Raw genomic sequence first — 18,731 nt, 5'->3', positions numbered from 1 at the left:
TGACACAAGAGATCACAGGGTCCGGACTGGGATTAATACCCAACTGCGTGGAGCGTATCTTGTTGCCACATTGCTGAAGTGCCACGGAGAGAGAACACAGCGTGGGGCTGTTCACTGTTCTGGTGTAGGCGGCAGTTGAGAACAGTGTGCAGTGTATGCCATGCACCTGTTTGGCAGTATCCTTGTGATTGCAGGAACTAACTGAATGGTTTCAGAAGCCCTGTCAGCACAGTTGAAAGAACGTCTTTACGGCCCACTTCAGTTTCCTACTGGTGGATAGAGTTGCATACTGACTAGCGCTGGGGAGGTTCCTTGCGCTGCTGGAGCATCAATACCAGCTTCCACGAGGAAGACTCAGTTAATGGGATTCGCAGTGGACGCATGCAACGGGTCCCACTAGACCATGAGCGGGGGCCCTGTTCAGACGGCTGACATTTATTTTTGCACAGTTCAATACAACAGGCAGATATTTCATCTCTCTAATCAAGGGGAGCCTACAGTTAGGAGAGATCTGTGGCGCAGGTCTGCCATTTTGCTGCCGCTATAATCTTCTGCACCACTCCTGTACAGGATGGGAAAACTGGACGCGCTTCAACCGCGGCTCATCTTTGAGGCGAGGAAGGGCATGCGACAGCAGATGGCGGAGGCGGAGAACGAAGCAGCTGAACAGGTGCATGACGAACATACTGAACCTAGTAATGATGTGCAATTGATCCTGACAGAAGTTCGACAAGGGTTCACAATCATTGCGGACAAGATGGACACGCTCAAAAACACGTATGGACGCAATTATCCGTAAACTGGACGGCTACGAGACACGTATCAAGGAAGCGGAACACCGGATATCAGAAACGGAAGACACTGCGGCTCAAATGAAACGTGCGCTGACTCAGATGGACAAGTTGCTGCAGATCATTGCTGCGAAAAATTAGGGCATAGGAGCACGGAGTAGGTGGAACAACATTTGCGTACTGGGCACACCAGAAGCACACAAACGGGGAAAATTGAGGAATACATTGAGAAGATGCTCACTGCGGTGATCGGAATAGAATCTCTTTCCCCCCAATTCATCGTGGAGAGAGCTCATCGATCCCTTGGTCCACGAACTCCCCCTGGCAGCGCGCCCAGACCCATCATTGCGCGATTGCTGAATTATAGAGACAGGGACACAGTATTGAGTGTGGCCAGGGAAAAAAAACTGTTGAATTATAACGGAGTCTCCTTCACAATGTTCCCTGATTTTACCACGCATGTGAGGGGGAGAGGCACAAATTCACCGCAGTAAAACAGAAACTGAGGCAAGCTCAAGATAGATTATGCGCTGCTCTACCCGGCACGCCTCCGGGTCACACACCAGGGCACTCAAAAGATATACACAAAGCCACAGCAGGTAGAAGAGTTCCTCAAAAAACATTAAAAAACAGAAGGATGCCTCATCTACGCAAGACGACTTATCGGGAGTACACCTCTCAGATGTGGAATGACCTCCTCAGGAAATGGGGCGAATGCCTACTTTAAACTCCTTTGTTACTATGTTTAGACCGCAGCACCGACACGACTGGATACTGGATCGTAAACTGTTCATCGCCAGGAATGGGAAGATAGTATGGGGATGCTGGTAACAAAGGTGAAATTTCGGGGACGCTACTGGACGGCTCCCAGGTATGGCGAAGGAGAGCATCCAGGGAAATGTGTTGGCTGAAGTAACACGATGCCCACGGTTTAACACTCAAATCCTGGAAATAGAGAAGCCTGAGGGGACACTATCCCAAGACACTCTTGATATTCTTGAAACATTCACCTTCCACTATGCCACACTATACACCACACAATGCAGGGGGACAGTGGACCTGGGTGCATTCATGGGAGACATAGCATTGTGTTGGCTCAGTGATGTGTACAGAAAGTTCCTAAGTGCTCCATTCGAGATTGACGAAATCAGAGAGGCAATCATGACATTGAAGAATGGTAAGGCGCCAGGCCTAGATTGCCTGCCCGCTGAATTTTTATAAAAGCTACATTAATATTATGGCGCCGATCCTCAAGGAAGTTTTCGAGGAATCCCTAGAAGTCGCTATACTCCCTCCCTCGATGAGGAAAGTAATGATAACTTACCTTTTGAAGCCTGGAAAACCCCCTAGCTCTTGTGACTCCCTCAGGCGACTGTCGCTTATAAACTGCGATACTAACATTTTAGCCAAGGTGCTGGCACCCGCCTGACTCTTTTGATGGACAAGATCATCCTCCCTGACCAGTCAGGTTTTGTCCCTGGTAGAGCCACTACTCATAAGTTGCGCACTCTGTTCTCCCTGAGGCAAACAGTGGCACTGGATTTTCCGCTTGCTGCCGTTTTTTTAGATGCCACTAAGGCGTTTGATTCGGTGGAGTGGGATTATTTACTTGAGGTGTTAGAGAATGGGCTTCCCTAAAGTATTTATTGCATGGGTACAATTGCTGTATCATCCACCCACTGCCAAGGTGCTGATAAATGGACATCTTTCCCCAGCCTTTACCATTTCGTGAGGGACTCGTCAGGGGTGCCCGCTATTCCCACTACTATTTGTCATAGCGATTGAGCCGTTGGCGTCTAGGTTGTGATAACTTCACCAGGATAAGGCATTCTGATGTTACCAGCGTCAAATCCTTATATCACTTTATGCTGACGACGTAACACTATACGTCAGGGACCCTCAACACAATATCACCCCCCTGCTTAGGGAGTTTCTCGTCTTCGGCAGGCTGTCTGGTGTTAATATAAACTGGGGGAAATCACAAATATTTTCTCTCACACCTGCGGTTCATAAGTTTCAACCGGATTTTCCCCTGGAATGGTGCGACTCTCTGATATCTAGGTATACAGGTGACTAGAGCTAGGAAAGAAACAGTACAACTTCATTTATGGTACAGCTATTACACTATTAGCCAGTAATATCACATGCTGGATCTCTTTACCCTTATCACTTGCGGGCAGAGCCTCCCTTATAAAAAGGATATTGCTCCCCCTATTCCTTTATCTCTTTCTAAAAAAATCCCCTATCACCCCGGGGCATACTTCTTCAAAACTCTACGCACTGAACTGATTCGACTGCTTTGGGGAGGAAAACAATCGTGACTTAACTGGGCGACACTCACGAAGCCATACGATCAAGGGGGTTTTGATGTTCTGTATTTTGAGGTATACTATGTAAGTGCGCAAGCACATTATGCATATCATTGGATGCGACCCGCAGCGTATATGCCACAGGTGGCTACTGAAGATTGGCTCGCACACCCTGTCCCATTGACTGGTCTTATTCATGAGCCTGCTCTTACACGCGGGACACAATCCACAACGGTCACTAGTACAGTGGATGCGAATGGCAGATCTCCTCGAATCGCCTCTCCTATACTCCCCACAGCTCTCATTATCATACCATCCAACAATGGCCTTGCTCCAGGAGAAAGGGTTTCAAATACTGTGCGCAATGGTGTGTTCCGATCCCTAGAGCATTTGTTCCAAGGAGTGCAGCCAACACCATTAGATGTGGTCATGTATGTGCGATTGAGGCAAGGGATGAAGGCACTTCTTCAAACTTTTCCCCGGGAACCAGAAACTTTCGTCCCAATACACTTCATGCTCAGTTCTACGGACGGGAAACACCTGGTATCTGGTCTATATCGCTGTATACATGCACAGCAAAAGATTATCACTAGCTCGGGCTGCAAGTACTGGAGTGAGGAGTTGGGACAAGTAGTGACGGATGAACAATGGTTGTATTGCTGTACACAAACCTCGATCATCTCTGCTAGCTGTTGATGAAAAGTGATACATTATACATTTCTGCAGCGCTTGTATTACACGCCCCAAAAAAATAATACAGATTTCAGTTATCAGATGAAGACCGGTATGAGAGGTGTGGAAAGCCTGGGGCCGGTTTCTTGCATTTGACATGGGAGTGCCCGGGGGTGTGGGAATATTGGACACAGGTGCATAAGGCCCTTGAAAAATGTATAGGTAAGACATTGGAGAAAGATCCCCTAATAGCGCTGCTGGGCTACACTGCGCACTTACCCAAACAGTATAGGAAATTTATAGCTAAAGCTCTATTGCTAGCCAAATGCAGGGTGGGCTGCCGGTGGGGTAGGGGACGTGCCCCGAAGTTTAAGGAGTGGTTGACAGATATTTTATATTGTCAGGAACAAATGTCTACGTATGCTGAGACGCAGCCGCTGGCCTCCAGACCTAGGGATATTTGGGGCCCGCTTCAGACCTTCCTTCTTCAGGAGGGGATGGAGGGCGCATGTTCACCTCCCGCAAATGCTTTATAGATGCTGTGTGATATATGGGGATCCCACTGGGGCAGTAACAGAACCTTGTAGGACAGGGGACGCTTCACTTTTATGGATAATGGATGTTGTAATGACGATGCATGACTTGCTACTAATCACTAACAGATTTTTATGTCGACATTTATTTTCTTTCTGTTTATGATACACCTGAGCATTATGTGAGAACCATATCCATTGTGCTACGACTGAATGGAATGTATAGTGAGTTAATGCTTATGTATTGTAAATTGCCTTATGAATGTCAAGCTGTTAGATGCTGTTAATCTATGAAACTTACAAATAAAAGATTAAAAGGGGGGGCTGCGCCCCATCTTGGACCTCTGGGACGTCAATCGCTTTCTCCGGAAGGCGAAGCTCAAGTCCTGGCTGCCCTAGACCCTGGAGACTGGATGGTAGTGTTGGACTTGCAGGACCCTTATTTTCACATCCCCGTCCTGCCGGCCCAACGGCGTTACCTGCGGTTTATGGTAGGCCAGGAGCATTTTCAGTTTGCCGTGCTCCCCTTCGGCCTTACCAGCGCCCCTGAGGTGTTCACGAAGGTGATGGCGGTGTTAGCAGCTCATCTGCGCAGGGCAGGGGGGGAGGTCTTTCCTACCTCGACAACTGGTTGTTGAAGGCGGGCTCGCCCCAAACAGTTGTCAGCCACCATCCGACTACGGCCGACCTCCTGCATCTGCTGGGGTTCTCCAACGTGCAGAAGTTGCACCCTGAGTCCCTCTCAGAAGCTCCCCTTCATCGGAGCGGTTCTGGATTCAACGCTGTTTCAGGTTTATCCTCCCGAGCAGCGAGTTCAGGATATTCAGGCTATGATTCCGATCTTTCGGCTTCTATTCCGGGTTTCAATCAGGATGGCCCTCTGGCTCCTGGGCCTGATGGCCTCCTGAATCCTGCTAGGGCAACATGCCAGATGGCATATGCAGGCTCTGCAGTGGGACCTGAAGTTCCAGTAGGCACAGCATCAGGGCAACCTGTCCAGATCTCGGAGAGCACTGCTCAACAACTGCAGTGGTGGCTCACAAATCGAGATTGGGTCAGTGGCAGATCCCTCTTCCTTCCCCAACCAGAGCACACAGTGGTGACGGATGCGTCCCTCCTGGGATGGGAAGGCCACTTGGGAGAAGTGGAGATCAGAGGCCTCTGGTCTCCGGCATAGTCCCGGCTCCATATCAACCTTTTAAAACTGCGGTCGATCCGACTTGCACTGAAGGCATTCCTTCCCTCTGTCCAGGGAAGTGTGGTGCAAGTGTTCACGGGCAACACCACCGCCATGTGATATTGCAACAGACAGGGCGGGTGGGGTCCTCGACCCTATGTCAAAAGGCTCTGCGTCTCTGGACATGCTGGAACGTCAAGGCATTACCTTAGTGGTACTCAACCTGGCAGGTTCTCTGAACGCCAGGGCGGACAAACTCAACCGCCGGTGCATGATTGATCACGAATGGCGTCTGAACTCGGACGTGCCGCAAGGTCTCTTTCTGTAGTGCGGAGAGCCTTGGTTAGATCTATTCGCCACCGAAGAGAACGCGCAATGTCATCAATTCTGCGCGTTGGAATTTCCAAGGGGGCACTCGCTCCGTGACGCTTTTCGTCGCGAGTCGACTGCAGTCTATTGTACGCCTTTTCACCTATACCACTTTTGCCCAGAGTGCTGAAGAAGATTCGGCGCAACCGGGCCCAAGTCATCCTTGTGGCTCTGGATTGGGGACGAAAAAACTGGTATTCCGAGCTACTCAGCATGGCGATCGATCCCCCGATCCGACTGCCTCTTTGGGAGGATCTTCTGTCGCAGCAGCAGGGGACGGTCCTTCACCCGAACCTGTCCAGCCTCCACCTTCATGCGTGGAGTAGGAGCTGCAGCAGTTGACAGCTTTTGACCTTCCTCCCAAGTTCTGTGATTTTATTCTGGCAGCCCGGTGTCCCTTCATTAAAACAGTATACGCCTGCAGGTGGAACAAATTTGTGGCATGGCGCACAGCAAAGGCTGTGTATCACTTTCTGCCCCTCTTTCCGTGGTCCTTCTGTTCCTTCCCTCTTTGGTCCAGCAGGGCTCTGCTCTGAGCACTATCAAAGGTTATCTTTCTGCCATCTCCACCTTTCTGTGGCTTCCTGATCAACCTTCTCTCTTTAAGTCCCCGGTTGTAAACCGTTTCTTGAAAGGCATTACGCACATGTTTACGCCCATGCCTTTCATTATGCCTCAGTGGGATTTAAATCTTGTCTTGACCTTTCTGATGGGCTCTCCCTTTGAGCCCCTTCATAACTGTCCCTTTAAAGACTCACTTTAAAGACGGCTTTCCTGGTAGCCATCACCTCTGCCAGAAGAGTGAGTGAGCTCCAGGCTCTTTCTTCCAAACCTCCTTTCCTTTCAGTTCATCCTGAAAAAGTGGTTTTAAGGACCCGTCCTTTATTGCCAAAGGTTGTCACGCCTTCCACATCGGGCAGACTATCACTTTGCCCACCTTCTTTCCGCCTCCGCATCCTTCAAGGAAAGAGGAGAGGCTCCACCGAGGAGAGGCTCCACCGCCTGGACCCAAAACGTGCACTTGCATTCTATCTGCAGCATACACAACAGTTCCGGGTGGATGATCAGCTCTTTGTTGGCTACGTGAGCGCCAAAAAAAGTCGGCCGTGCACAAACGGACCATTTCCCGGTGGGTCGATCTGTGCACCAAAGCATGCTTCTCCTTGGCCAAGAAGGAGCCTCCTGTGGGGCTGCGTGCCCATTCGACCAGGGCAACTGCAGCCCCTACTGCCTTGGGACGCGGCGTTCCCTTGCAGGACATTTGTCAGACAGCTACGTGGGCTCCGCTGCACACCTTTAGCAAGCATTACTGTCTTGACAGCCAAGTCCGGAGAGACTGCTTCTTTGGCCGTTCTGTTCTCCGTGACTTCCTGGTGTAATTTGGTTCGCAGACCCACCTCTGGGGTTGGTTTTGCTAGGGTATGTATTCTCAGGTAAGGAATCTTATCACGAACGTGCCTCTTTCAGATGCACAAGTTACTACTTGTGTAATGATAGATCTGTAAGAGATATTAGTTAATGATAGATTCCTTACCAACCCTCCCATCCTCTCCGTTCTGCGAACTGATTACTAGGGTTAAGGTCATCCCTTTTAGTGCCCTAGTTTTATGCACCAATGGTCAGTATCTTGCATGGCTCTGCGTTCTTGGCACGGAAAGTCGTGTACAGAACTGACGTCCGCGCGCATGGGTGGCGCCTAAGTACTCTCTGTTACATCATCTCGGCGCTGACGATGCCAGTGACGGACGCGGAGCCACAGGACGCCACCTACTGACGCACAGGGGTACTCTTAAGCAAAACTTTCCGGATCCAGTCTGAGGCCTGGGGATATTCTAAGGTAAGGAATCTACCACTAACTAATGTCAGATATATCGTTACACAAGTAGTAACTTGTGCGATACCACCAAAAGTTCCACCTGCAAGGAACCTTTTAATATTGTTCGAACCAGACTGATGGGTCCACCTTTTGAACCATTGCATAATTGCTCACTGCAATTCCTTTCTTGGAAGGTTGCTTTCTTGATTGCTATCACTTCACTAAGACGTGTCAGTGAGCTTCATGCATTAACCATGGAAGAACCATTCTTCCAACTCCTTCCAGAGAGAGAAAGTTCCTTCCAAAAGTAGTCTCTGCCTTTCATATTAACCGATCAGTTGAGTTACCTGTTTTCTTCCCTCAACCTGATTCTGTAGCAGAGAGAGCTCTACATACATTAGATGTCAAAAGAATATTATTGTATTATATTAATAGAACAAAAGATTTTCACAAAACTAAACAACTTTTTGTTGCCTTTGCTCCCCCACATAACGGGAATCCTATCTCTAAATCTGGTATTTCTAGATGGACCGTTAAATGAATTCAAACATGTTAAATCAAAGCCAAAAGAACTTTCTCTATAGCTCATAGAGCACATTCTACTCATAAAATAGGAGCATCTATGCCCTTTTTAGGTAACATTCATATAGCTGACATTTGTAAAGCAGCTACATGGTCTACAACACACACATTTACAAAACACTATTGTGTGGATGTATTAGCACGTCGACAAGCTAATGTAGGATTGGCAGCCCTAAGAACACGTTTTCAAACAAATTAAACTTTGGGTGCTATGGGAGTTTTCAAAGCGCTCAAGAAGTAATACACACCTGTATTTTACCACTATAACTAATATTCACTATGGGTGCTTACAAGGTTCAGGGGAGGAAAACACCCAACTCCTCCCTGCGTAATCAAGATGATTAGGCACACTTAGAATTACACACAAATTGAAGCACTCCACTTATAACCGCTTAAAAATAGCTAAGTTCATATGAAATCATCCAAGAAAGTTTTCATGAAGATTGTCTTCTTTTATTCTTATTGTCCACATCCAATCCCAAACCAACGCGTTTCGCCGAGGTTGATAAACACCTATCGGCTTCGTCAGGGCTTGTCTTCTATATGAACCTGCCTAAAGCTGTTATAAGTGGAGTGCTTCAATTTGTGTGTAATTCTACGTTTTCAAACAACTGCTGCATCCACTGGTTAGCCATTGCTTTGGGAGAGTTGCTATACAGCTTATGCAAAGCACGTGTATCTATGGCACACAGCACACAAGCCTTGGACAGATTATGTTACTCACCCTGTAAGCATCTGTTCTTGGCATGTAGGGCTGTAAATTCACAAGCCCTCTTCCTCCTCCATGGACACCTATGGTTGTTGCAGTTATTATTATTATAATTCATATTGTAAACGCATTGACATCTTTATATTACACTTATTTTCTTTATTCTCACCCTCTTGCGGGAAAACAATCTAACAATGGAGTCGATGCCCATGGGAACTATCACCGAAAGGAGGAGTCCCCTTATCTTGTGACTGGAAAATACTTATTCGAAGAAAAAACAACTTGCAAACATCCGGAACCAACACTAGATGGCAGGAGTATGCAAAGCATGTGAATCTTCAGCCCTAAATGCCAAGAACAGATGCTTACAGGGTAAGTAACATAATCCTTTACTTATCCCACTCTACCCTGCTGAATTTCTCTTTTTATACCTAGGTGGCTTACCAAGCTGAACAGTTGTAGTTCACACCCAAATTTGTCACATTATAAATTCCAACAGTTCACACTTACCTTCAACTTTAACTTTTCAAAAATATGTGTATCATGACCAAATTTGCCAGTTATCAGCATCACCCCTTCTGAAAGATCAATATCTTAGTCCCTTTATTTAGAATCTATGATGGCATACATGGCAATAATGTCTTCCTCATTGAACTTTACAACTCCATGGTTGCTATTCTGAAAGTCATACTGTTGGCAACATCTCTCCTCATCTCAGAGCTTATAAATCACACCACATTATTCCTGTTCAGCACTACTTACACTGATGTCTCTTGCCTGCTAACATTAGATTCAATCTTGGTCATATTACCTACAGAGCTGTTCATGTTTACCCACATTCCTATTTTCCAGGGAACGGATGTCACATAATATATAATAAGTAAGTCTTTACATTCCAAAGGCAAAGAATGACAGTAACCCCAAATACCCCTTTTCCTGTGTAGGCCAGTCACAAACCCTCTATCCTCCAATCTACGCTCCTGCCCTGCAGTCCTCCTTTGCGCAAAAGCGCAACAACTTTCCTATTACCTTTTTAATCCTCAAATATCATATTTTTCAGTTTCACTTAGCCAAATATTGCTTATTCTAAGTTTATTACTTTAGCTATGGTCACTCTTGTAAGTTGTGAGGTAGTAAACCATCTAGATTTCACACCTCCTTGGTTTGATCTATATACATACCAAAATGGGTAAATTATGTATATGTATGTGCAATGGGGTTTCATGCCCCCAAATTCTTATCTGTTGTATCTAATCTGTCAAAAACTGAATTTATCCTGTTCTACCTTGAAGAGTTTTGCTTATCAAATCTAGTTGGCGCTACAGTTGTTTCACACCCGAAATTGTGGCATTGTAAATTCCTATAATATACACTTGACCTTCAACTTTAACTTCACAAACCTATGTCTAGCATGACCAAATTTGCTAGTTATCAACTCCATGTTTTCAGAAACATCAATGCCTTAGTCCCTTTATTTAGAATTTATGATGGCATATGTGGCAGTAATGTCTTCCTCATTGAACTTTCCAACTCTGTTGGTGCTTTTCTGAAAGTCATATAGCTGGCAGCATCCCATCTCATCTCAGAGCTTTTATCAGACCACATTTTGCCTGTTCAGCAATACTTACACTGATGTCTCCTGCCTGCTCATAATAGATTGTTTAATAACCTTCCTGTTTCCCAGGGAACTGAAGACACATAATAAACAAGCAGTAAGGCTTTACATCCCGAAGACAAAGAATGTCAATAACCCTTAATATGCCTATTCCTGTTCAGGCTATGGATTCAGAAACCCTCTACTCTCCGATCTACGCCTCTACCCTGCAGCCCTTGTTCAAAAGCAGAACTACTTTCCCTTTCTCCTCAGATATTATATAATTTTCTATTTCACTTAGACAAATATTGCTTATTTTAAGTGTATTACTTTTGCTATGGTCACTTTTGCAAGTTTTTAGATAGTAAATCACCCAGATTTCACACCTCTATATACTTGCTGTATATACAGAACAAAATGAGTAAAGTATTTATCGAGGCAATGTTCACATAGAGCCATTGCTTCAGTAGATTTATCCTACCTTGTACTTTTTTCCATTGTATTTGTAATTAGTTAAACTAACCCAAAATTACACACTAGTGCACCTAACTCAAAACCAGCTCATCACCAGGTTAGTCCATCTGTAGCGATGGGATAAAAATCCTCAACTTTGCTTTTTTTTTAAATGCCACCCTACCCTTCTACCTTTTTGATCAGCTATGCGTGTGTTACCCCTCATGGCACGAAAATCAGGAAAGCACACTGGAGGTGCTCTCTTTGATTTACATGTTTGACACCATCATACGTGATTTGTGATGCCGGTGTGGGGGAGGGGGTGATGGCACAGCACCCACAGTGTAATCCTTTTTGAGTGAAAGTGGCTTCTAGCTTATAAGCCCATGCTGTGTTGCAATCGACTGTGTTAACTGCAGGCTTTTTATGCATGGGCATAAGCCTTTTTGCCTGAATCCCTGTGGGGAGAGCTCCAGCTGCACCCTCCCTTTTGTCTTAGCACATTCCTTGCTTCTATCCTGTCAGAGAACGTTCGTGCTAGCCTTGTGCCCCTCATCCAACCTGACAGGGAACTTGCATGTGTGCTCGTGTGTGTTAGTTACATTAGGTGGTGTTCGCCTTTCTGTTGGCCTAGTGATCTTCAGCTAAAACATTCCAGCTTACTCAAACACAGTCTCCAGTAACCCTCTCTGAAACTAGTGCACCTGGCCAGTGGGAGAAGTTGCCATTCCTTTTGTTTTAGAGCATGTTTCCCCTGACAGACTTCAAACCCACAATGGCTCTCTAGTCAGAAATCAATATATATCATATCTGAGCCAGCTTCTGCTGGTTGCAGTATGGAAACTGGACATGGAACCTGCAAAACTGTCCTATTTCAGCAGAAAAAAATACTCCCACTGGAGGAGCTTTGAAACTTTCAAATTTTGTAGACTCTCTGGTTGACTCTATAATGCCATCAATGGAGTATAAATACTACCTTCTTCTGCCAGTACATAGTTAATCTTCAGTAACATAAAACCAGACTTGCCAACCTGTGTGAACAATGGAGACTTCGACCAGAAGTGGAAAGTATGCTGGGGTGCCAGTATTGCTCCTGACTGGTGTATGTCTTGGAAAATGCTGGCAAGGTTGCCTTGCCATTTGATCTGAAAAAAGGGAGTCTTGTATTGCTTCTAAAGAAGCTGGATTGTGCCTATCAGGAGTGACCTGATCTCAAGACCAGCAGCACAAGGACTTGCTGACTGGAGTGACTGCTGTGAGGAAAAGGGGCTGCTTAGGATCAAAATCTTTGCCCTAGCGCAGCTGCCCAAGAGATGCAAAGCAGACATTCGGGTCGAAAAACTGCTCCCATCACAACCTGGAATCAAGAAGACTAAGCGAGCGTCATCTCTGATGAGTCCCATAGGGTGCCTCGTATACCTTTTTCTCATCCAGAAGGACCATGAGACATTTAATCTTCACACTTCCTACTTGGGGTCCAGCTCAGCAGGCAAGTGGGAGTCGTTAGGAGTCTGTTACTTTATGAATCATCATTCTATCCTTTATAATTCCATAGTTGTCATTAGTTGCTGCTTGTGACATAATGGCTTGCTTTGGGTGCGCAAAGTAAAGGTGAGTAAACCACTGGATAAACTGCCATGACTGGTAGATACTTAGATAGATGCTTGTATAAGACATCAGTCTCCTATAAGAAAAACGCGCTTTGGATTCATAGTTCGGACTGGACCATTATTTGCTAGGTAAGCCCATCCGCAGCCATAGGCACCAGTAGGCCTCTTAATTGATCCCAGGACCCCAGCAACGGAACTCTGCTATCCCAACCGGACACCTATGACTCGACTTTGGGTCACCTGGGACTTTATCAGAGGCAACTCTTAGAAGTGTGTGCTTGTTGTTTGGGTGGTGGGTGTTTGCCATTGACCATCATTCATTTCATGTATCCTCTCATTTAATCTAGGACTATTATTATGAGAGATAACTTTTATTCTTCGGCATCCTTGGGTACCACAAACAGATATATGTGGTTTCATCCCATCAGTTAGGCCATTATTTTTCTGAATTACCTGACCACTTCCTTATTATAATTGCAAGTGTAATGTTAACTTACCCATTAACATTAGTGGTTTTTGTTGTGTTTGAATGTCATCAATGTGTTACACTGAAACAGTGACCTCTAGACTCACCCCCATGTCTTAGAGCAAGCATTGACTGCTCACACTTGGCACCCTGACAGGGTCATGTACCTGAAGACATTCCAGTAATCTCTGACTCTCCCAGTACCCCAAAGAAAAGCCTCACAAGCAGCTTACCACATTGAAGCCTTCTCGCCAAATTAAATTAGTTTTTCAGCCATTTGATATTGGTTGAGAAAGATCGGCCTCAAGAAGAATGTTACCAAATACAAAGCATTGATAGTAAACTCTTGCTCCTTACTCACATGAAACCCTATGCTTCTTGCAACCCACTTTCTACAATAACCTGCTCACAAACACCAAACAAAAGATGGTACCTGGGCAATAGTTCATGGCCCACAAGGTTTTTAAAGTGCCAGGCCCAAAGTTTTTCTCAGAAGCCTGCTGCCTCTACTGCGAATTGTCAAGTTTTCCAAAGTCCAAAGCTGTCTAATCTTGACCTCCTGTCTCTTTCGTCCACAAACCTTACACTTCCTATCTCTTTGTTATTCTTACAGGTACTTTTTCATCCATTATTTCTCTCTTTAACACGGTTTTCCTTTATTTCCCAGTTCTGCCTTTTCTGTATTTCCCACTCGTGTTCTGAGTCAGTCTTATTATAAACAAATAAGTACATTCTGATTCCTACATACGAGTGCTGGTGGGCCCACTTGTAGCCACAGATTCAAATTAGGTACTGTCTCACCTGCAAATCTCCCACAACCATCTATATAACAGTGTTCAGCTGCTTAGATAATGCAACTTCACACAAATGTTCTATGCTCATGCTCATGCTGTCTCAAACAAATGACAGGAAAGCACTGATGCTGCCACCTCAAATCTGCCAACCTATTGATAATGACCTCCGCAGGAAATTGACAAGTCAGTGAAAAAGACAGATGCTTTTGCACCCAGACCACTTTCAGGCACATCAGATCTCACTCCACCCTTATCTTTGTGAGGAAAGTCTGAAAACTTTCCTCTTCTACAATCCCAGCTTTGGTAACTCAAGAAGAAGCATTTGGCTAAGAGACTGACACTTTTCAGCAGTGTCACACTTCAGTTCCTTACGTGCCTTCATCAGATGACCTAACCTAAATATATTGGCATGTGGTATGGATTATTTTACGCTTGTTAAAGTTGCCAGTAAAATAACTGTTTCTACTGGACTATGTATCTTTCTACCAAAATATAAGGTCCACAAATGTTTTAAAGATTGGTTTAGAAATCTATATTTTGTACCTGGACAGACAGGCTTTTAATGCTAGATAATCCCATTTGTGTTGTTCTAGAAAGAAAGAAACGTTGGTTTTTCTGTGGACTAAAATCAAGTATTATTTCCAAGATTCTTTCCCTTGTCCCTCTTCAGTCCTTCTCCTGAAAGGTTCTTTTACAACTTCTGGCTTTTTCTCCCAACAGTGATAAAAAGCATGAACGAACGATATAAGTTCTGCATCAGCATGTGCAAGAAACTCACAGAGAAGCTGAACCGCTTCTTTTCGGATAAACAGCGATTTGTAGACGAGATTAACAGCGTTACTGCCGAGAAACTGATCTACAGCTGTGCAGTGGAAATGGTAATAATGACTTTTGTTTTTTTTTATAGTTGTGGTTTCTGTATCTTACGGCTGCTGATGAGGAACGAGGTAACATGCACCTTTGCCTTGCTACCACACCAGATACACTTTTGGGTTTGGCTTAAGTATATAGCGATTGGTGCTGTATGATACTCGAACATAAATACGATATTCTGACAGACACAGAAAATACTAGTATGAAGGTCCACAAAAACTTCACAAGCCTTTGTGTGAATGAATATAATCTTGTTTTACGGTCTCTTCAGTACTTCGACAGTCCTTTACAGTCCCTGAGCTCACGTGTTTAGCTGTTCATAGGGTGACTCATAATCTATAAAGAGGCTGATAGTGTTTTCACTTTCTACATAATCACAAGTATTTTTTTCTATATTCCAAGGGTTTACCTACATTCTGAAGTACCTCTTATCAGAGGGGGATTAGTCTGTCGGATACATGCATACATGTTAAGTTTTTGGGTTTTACAACCTTAACAGGGCGTTATCTGAAGTATTGTACCCAAATCAAGTATTAGATCCAGTTCTGTTGGCCATGTACAGAGCAAAGTATTTGTTCTTGAGGCGACTTCTGAAAAAGTCTGTCTCTTGAGTAAGGGGTGCTAATTTTGTAGTCTACTACCTCAAGAACAATAAAGATACATGTGAAACCAGAGAAATGCCACCTATATTGTGCTCGGTCTGCCTCAGAATACTGTAAAGGGTAAGCAGTAAGGACTTAAATATGCGTATTCAGAAGGAGCCCCAATGGAGGAGAGATACAATAGAGACATATCATGGTGAGCATATTCCAGTAAAGATGAAACTGTAGAAAAATAGGTTGCGAAGTGATTTGTCAACAAGCAGGTTCATGGGAAAACTAAAATAAATTGCCTCTTTATTGAAAAGGTATGCGTTCCTAGAACTCCCTCTCAGCAGGAGGAGAAGTCATTCCATTAACCTATTTCGAAAAAGCCAGACTTGATGGACCAAAACAACACGAAGTGCTTTCAAGCCTCCTTTGTGGTCAGTAACTCTCTAACTATGGGTTCTTATTTCAGGTTAAGTCTGCAGCGCTAGATGAGATGTTTCAGCAGGCGGAGGATATTGCATATCGATACCACAAGGCTGCCATGCTGCTTGATGGCCTCACTAAAATCCTGCAAGACCCAGCAGATATTGAGAACATTCAAAAATGTAAGAGATTGAGAAATGTGTGAATGATCGTGTTTGTAACCACATGCACTTTTCACTGCTGGGTGGAAAGTGATAAATGACTCATGAACTTGCCCCAAACTATAAATTAGTGTTGTCCGATTGGTACATCATAGAAAGTGCTTCACAACTGTTTGTTCATAAGTCTTTGAGGGTTTAATTAAGAAAAAAGCGTTTAGAGATATAACAATTGGTGAGTATGGCAGTATGGAGGGCAATACACCTAGAGCAGATTGTACATCAAATGCTTCATTGAAATAGGCATGCACAGCTTTTAAAGTTGCAGAATTCCAGTGCTTTAAATTTCACAATAAGTTATGACAGGGAGTTGCTCAGATGGTGTGTGTGTGTGTGTCTCTCTCTCTCTCAGTGGCACACCTGGTGCTGTTTCTATCAGATATCTAAAATGCTGATTGGTTTCTCTTTTTGACACTTACTATACTAAGCACCATCACTGTAGCTTATCAGCATTTCTAAAGCTGTGAGTGCCATTCCAGAATGGGAAATTTGGCATTTTTTGTTGCAAAGGTGAATCCATAAACCCTGCTACTAAAAATATATCACGTTAGAGTGGATGTGTGCAGCCTACATGAAGCACAATTAATATGAACAATCCAACACTTAATTAAGCAATGTTTAAATGATTTGGTTCTTAATGTCATTTAAAATCAATAGAACAGCGCTTGATGGTCTATTGGTTGAGTCTGCTATCTGATCCACCCAAGAACTGTCCCTAGATATTCATCCTGTTAAGAAATGTTCATACTTGCACTGTTTACAGACTGTGACTCCTCCTGTTGTTGATAATGTGCATGGTCATAGACTCCATTGTTAGATTGTTTTTTTTCTGTCGTCTGGTTAGTTTGTGTGCTCTGGGTCGACACTTTCTCGATGCTCTTTTTGGTTTATATGGTTTCCTTCCCTCCGTCTGTATTGTTCTTCAATCAGGTCTCCCTTGCTTTCTGTTGACATTTGATTACTTAGCTCGAGCAAGGTCCAAGTCGAATGTGGCCCCCTTAGGGGGCCTACTCCTGACTCTCCATCGCAGCACTCCACTATGCCTCGCCAGTGACTGTCTCTCCATCACAACTCTCCACTATGCCTCATCAGTGATTGAACGAACGCCATTTTGGTATTGTCCTCACTGCCACGCGAAATATCCTCCGACCAATATCCATGAGGTCTGCAATCCATGCCTCTCACCCAAACACAGCAAGGCTGCCTACGACGCCTGCAGCTCCTTCTGCTCCAAGAAGACTCTTTGTGACTATTGTGCTATTTGACTCGAGATATCGCATTGGGGCGGCAACAACACCCTGGTCCTCATCAGTCCTGAGGTCATTGAGGGTTCATCCACAACTGTCAGATGAAGAGGCTTTCTCCCCTAAAGAAAGCACTGGTGATCGAGGACCTTCTGCCAGCCCAGCAGTCCTTGAGAATGGCAACCCTCCCCCTCAAAACTACTTTCAACCGTGCAGCCTTCTGCCAAAGGGCATGCAGCCCCTCTGGAGCTCCAGAGACAGGCATTCAGACTACCACTGCCTTCGGGCCATGGTCGGCACGACAAACCACTAAGGACTCTGTCCAGCTCCTGCTCAGTGCCAAAAAGTCTTTAAGATTGGCTGCTACGGCATGGCTACTCAGACACAACATAGAGTCAACCCTTAGCACTGACCACATCTGCCTCTGTGCCTTCTTGACCATCAGCTTTGAAACAGAAGGTACCCTCAGAGCTGAAGACCTCTGTGTCGACCACCAAGTCCAACACTGGCGCAGTTGAGCCGATTTTCCACAAGCTGCAAGAAGATCTTGACTCAAGACAGAAACATCAGGCTATCCACCCCCAGAAGGGCCGGTCCCTTGCCCACCCTATGGGCCGTGCTGCTCCACCCTCAAATCAATAGTTGTCCTTCGAGGAAGCCTTGAACACTCAGATAGCAACAAAACAATACAGAAAGCAGATAAGGCTACCAACCATTTACCCAATGCACAGCCATCCCCTAACCCTATTCCTCCGCCCTAGCTCTCCCCGCTGCCTTCTCCAGGGGACCCTCAGGGTTCTCCACACTGACATGGGTGGGCATGGGTGTGATTACACATTTAACACATCTCTGCAGGGTGACCCATGGGACTTCTACGATGTAGATCCACTAGGGGACAACAACCTTGACCTTAACCCTGCCTGTCCCTTTCCCCCAGATGATTCCACGTCAGGAACTCATTAGTAGAGCTGTATTATTCCATAAGGTGGAACTTCACACAGAGCCATCAGAGAAGGACTCCCTTTTTGAAACCCACTCACTGCTCCACTCAGTACCTCCCCAATATCAAGGGAGGGCATGCTACGTCACTCACCTGACATTTTCAAAGACACGGTCCAAGCTAGGGTCATAACACAGACAAGTGTATAAGAAATCTAAAGCCTCTCCTGCTGACCCCATATATATTTGTGGTCTGCTCCAACCCGACTCTAGCGCTAGTAAACGAGCCTACTCTCAGGCCAACGGGGACACCCCGCCACCAGAGAAGGAAAGTAAACGCATAGATGCAGGAGAGAAAAGGGTGGCCGTGCAATTGGCCAACCCATGGCGTATAACTAATTTTGTTGGCCATCTGGCAAGATATGATAGGGCCCACTTGTACAATATGGAGCATCTCCTCCAAATCCTCCAGAGGAGCGTAGAAAAAGAGGACACTATATAGTTTGAGGGCAGGCAGATATCTAACACCTCTACTCGCTATGCCCTAGATGCTTCAGACACTGCTGCCA

At 45.2% G+C, this 18,731-nt stretch overlaps 1 protein-coding gene across 1 annotated transcript in view; it reads left to right on the top strand.

Annotated features, from left to right (window-relative positions):
• ULK2 (unc-51 like autophagy activating kinase 2) overlaps window positions 1–18,731 on the top strand; it is a 480,539-nt gene that overhangs the window by 414,074 nt on the left and 47,734 nt on the right. The window contains exons 22-23 of the mRNA XM_086948387.1: window positions 14,596–14,753; window positions 15,808–15,943. Of these exons, the coding sequence (XP_086804513.1) occupies window positions 14,596–14,753; window positions 15,808–15,943 (294 nt within the window). The remainder of the gene's footprint in view (window positions 1–14,595; window positions 14,754–15,807; window positions 15,944–18,731) is intronic.

Source organism: Lissotriton vulgaris, unplaced genomic scaffold, assembly GCF_964263255.1.
Source record: "Lissotriton vulgaris unplaced genomic scaffold, aLisVul1.2 SCAFFOLD_740, whole genome shotgun sequence".
Taxonomy (NCBI): domain Eukaryota; kingdom Metazoa; phylum Chordata; class Amphibia; order Caudata; family Salamandridae; genus Lissotriton; species Lissotriton vulgaris.
Note: the sequence above shows the minus strand (reverse complement) of the source record. Positions and strands in the feature narration are given on the sequence as shown.